Raw genomic sequence first — 2,796 nt, forward strand, 5'->3', positions numbered from 1 at the left:
ATAGTGCCATGTGCAGTATATAGTGTCATGTGTATTATATAGTGTCAACTACTCGTGTTAATTCATCTGGATTTTTATATTTTCTATATTTGCGTCTCACCCTTGATGTCCTGGATGGTGACGGGGGTGACGGTGTCCATGGGCTCGCTGGCCCCCCTGCTGTTGGTGGCCCGGACCCTGAACAGGTACTGGTCGTTCTCCACCAGGGACTGGACGGTGTGCTGGGACACCGAGGCCTTCACCGTCGCCACGGTGCTCCACCTGTCCGTGCCCACCTTCAGAAGCAGAAGAAGATGATTACAACTAGAATAAGACTCATAACGCAGTGTGATTGGTGAGTGAAAGGGTTCTGCCTCATGTCCAACGTATTGTTTCTTATTCTAAAGCCCTCCCAAGCAATGTTATATACACATTGTTGTTGTTTTCGGGGGAAAAAAATGACAAAAGCTCAGAAGAAATTATATGGTCTGTTATCAAAAAGCATCAAAAACTTAAAAAAAAAAAAAGGAAATAATTCTATTAAAATATATATAAAAAAGGGATTAAAAAATGCTGAAAAAAGCATCAAAAAAGTCTCTAATGTGGAGAAAAAAACAGATTTCTGTTGTCAAAAAGTATGAAAAATGTTTTAACAAAGCGAATAAATGTATTAAAAAAAAAACTTTTAAAAAACACAGAAAAAATGCTGTAGAAAGCCTTAAGAGACAATTAAATCGTTAAAAAAAGTGTTGAATATAATGCTGAAAAAAACATCAAATGTGGTTAATTTTTTTTTTCTTTTGTCAAAAAAACATTCAAAAAGTAAAAAAAATAAAATAAAAAAATATTTAAAAAATACATGAAAAAGCTATGAAAATGTCCCTGTTGGTAACTCTGATTATATTATTATTACTTTTATTATTAAAAGCAATATTTATTTTTTTGTTATTGTGTTTTTAAGTTTCACATCTTAAGTTTGTATTTTTCTACATTTATTTATCAGAACTTTAATATATTTTGATGTTCTGTTTTGACAATAAAACAAAAGTATTTATCGACATATACATCCGCATGTATCAGCTGATATATCGGCATATGGTACATTTGGTTATTTAAAAACACGATATGCCGATATATATCTCTGAAAGCCGCCTTGCCCCCCCCCCCACCTTGCAGGCGTCGATGACGTATCCGGTGAGCCGGCTGCCGCCTTCGTGCAGCGGCTTCTCCCAGCGCAGCGTCACCGTCGCCTTGGTGACGTCGAGCACCTGCAGGTCCTGCGGCACCGACGGCACCTCGCACACCAGCACGGCCTCGGCGGTCTCGCAGGGCTCGCCCACGCCGTAGATGTTCTCCGGCAGCACCCTGAAGAAGTAGTGCACGCCCTCCTCCAGGCCGCCGATGCGGAACAGCGTCTTGCGGCACTCGGTGGTCACCGTCCTGTACGACTTCATCGTCGCCTCGCGCTTCTCCACGATGTAGTTGCTGATGTGGGCGCCGCCGTCGATGCTCGGCACGTCCCACGTGATCACCACCGACTCCTTGGTGTAGTCCTTCACCTTCACGGCACCGGGGGGACCGGGGGTGTCTGCGGGGGGACAGACGAGCGGGGGTTAGAGAAGACGTCAGGGTCAAATGTCAGCGTTAGATATGCAAAATATCGGTGAATTTAGACGAAATCTACAGACACAAACAGATAAAGTGAAGTCAGAGGAATGTTTTTCTTATGATAAAAATGTAAGATAGAATTTTAAAAGGAGAAAAGGGGGAGAGAAAACACGACAAAAACGTCTAAAAAAGCTACGAAAACATTGAAAAAATCGGGAAAAAAACTAGAATATAGATTTTTTAAAGTAGATTTTTTTTTGAAATGTTGTAAACGGAGCAAAAGACTACAAAAATGGTAAGAAAGCAACAATAACGTTGACAAGAAAAAAATCCACACAAACACTGAAAATGTCTAAAATAGCTAAAAAAAAATGTTGAAAAAAACAGAAAAAAACGTAGTATAGTGTTTTGTAAGCATCGTGGTTTTTTCAAAATGCTGTAAACGCAGCAAAAAACTACAAAAATGGAAGAAAGCAACAATAAAGTCGACAAAAGCAACAAAAACTTGTTGAAAAAACAAAAAAAGTGGACAAAAAGCTGCAAAACATTAGAAAAAAGCTGAAATAAAATTTAAATAGAATTTGGAAAAAATTCAAAAAATCCCAAAACTTTTTAATTAATTTAATGTTGTGTTTTATCCAAAAAATGAGCCCTGAATCTGGGGATTGAGAAGGTTTTTGTCCTTTGACGAGGATCAAACTAAAGCTCCAACATCAGAACAAAGACAAATTACAGATATTGTCACGTGGACCTTTCCGTGCACATGTTGTTGTACTATTTTGTTTCCGTGGCGACGTTCGGGCGACTCACCATAGACCTTGACCAGGATGACGGCGGTCTTCTTGCCAGACGGGTTCTCCGCCTCCACGGTGTATTTGCCCGAGTCGTAGCGGTTGACCTTCTCCATCATCAGGGACGTGGAGCTCTCGGTGGTCTCGATGTAGCCGCGGCGCTGCAGCTCCACCCCCGTCTTCCTCCAGGTCACCACGGGGGTCGGGCGCCCCCCCACGTGCACCACCAGGTGCAGGGTTCCTCCGGCACGCACGCACACCGTCTTCTTCAGGTCCTCGGCCAGCTCCAGGTCCGGCATTTCTAACCAGGGTGGACAAGAGGTCAGAATCAGGCTGAGGAGGGACATGGGTTATGTGGATGTGGACAGACCTGAACCAATCAGATCAATGGATAGACCTGAACCAATCAGATCAATGG

At 42.2% G+C, this 2,796-nt stretch overlaps 1 protein-coding gene across 1 annotated transcript in view; it reads right to left on the bottom strand.

The window, feature by feature from the left end:
* LOC116702454 (titin) overlaps positions 1 to 2,796 on the bottom strand; it is a 155,013-nt gene that overhangs the window by 34,597 nt on the left and 117,620 nt on the right. The window contains exons 93-95 of the mRNA XM_032536656.1: positions 2,398 to 2,679; positions 1,149 to 1,567; positions 101 to 275 (exon numbers count right to left, since the gene is read on the bottom strand). Of these exons, the coding sequence (XP_032392547.1) occupies positions 101 to 275; positions 1,149 to 1,567; positions 2,398 to 2,679 (876 nt within the window). The remainder of the gene's footprint in view (positions 1 to 100; positions 276 to 1,148; positions 1,568 to 2,397; positions 2,680 to 2,796) is intronic.

Source organism: Etheostoma spectabile, chromosome 2 (genome assembly GCF_008692095.1).
Source record: "Etheostoma spectabile isolate EspeVRDwgs_2016 chromosome 2, UIUC_Espe_1.0, whole genome shotgun sequence".
In the NCBI taxonomy this organism is placed as follows: domain Eukaryota; kingdom Metazoa; phylum Chordata; class Actinopteri; order Perciformes; family Percidae; genus Etheostoma; species Etheostoma spectabile.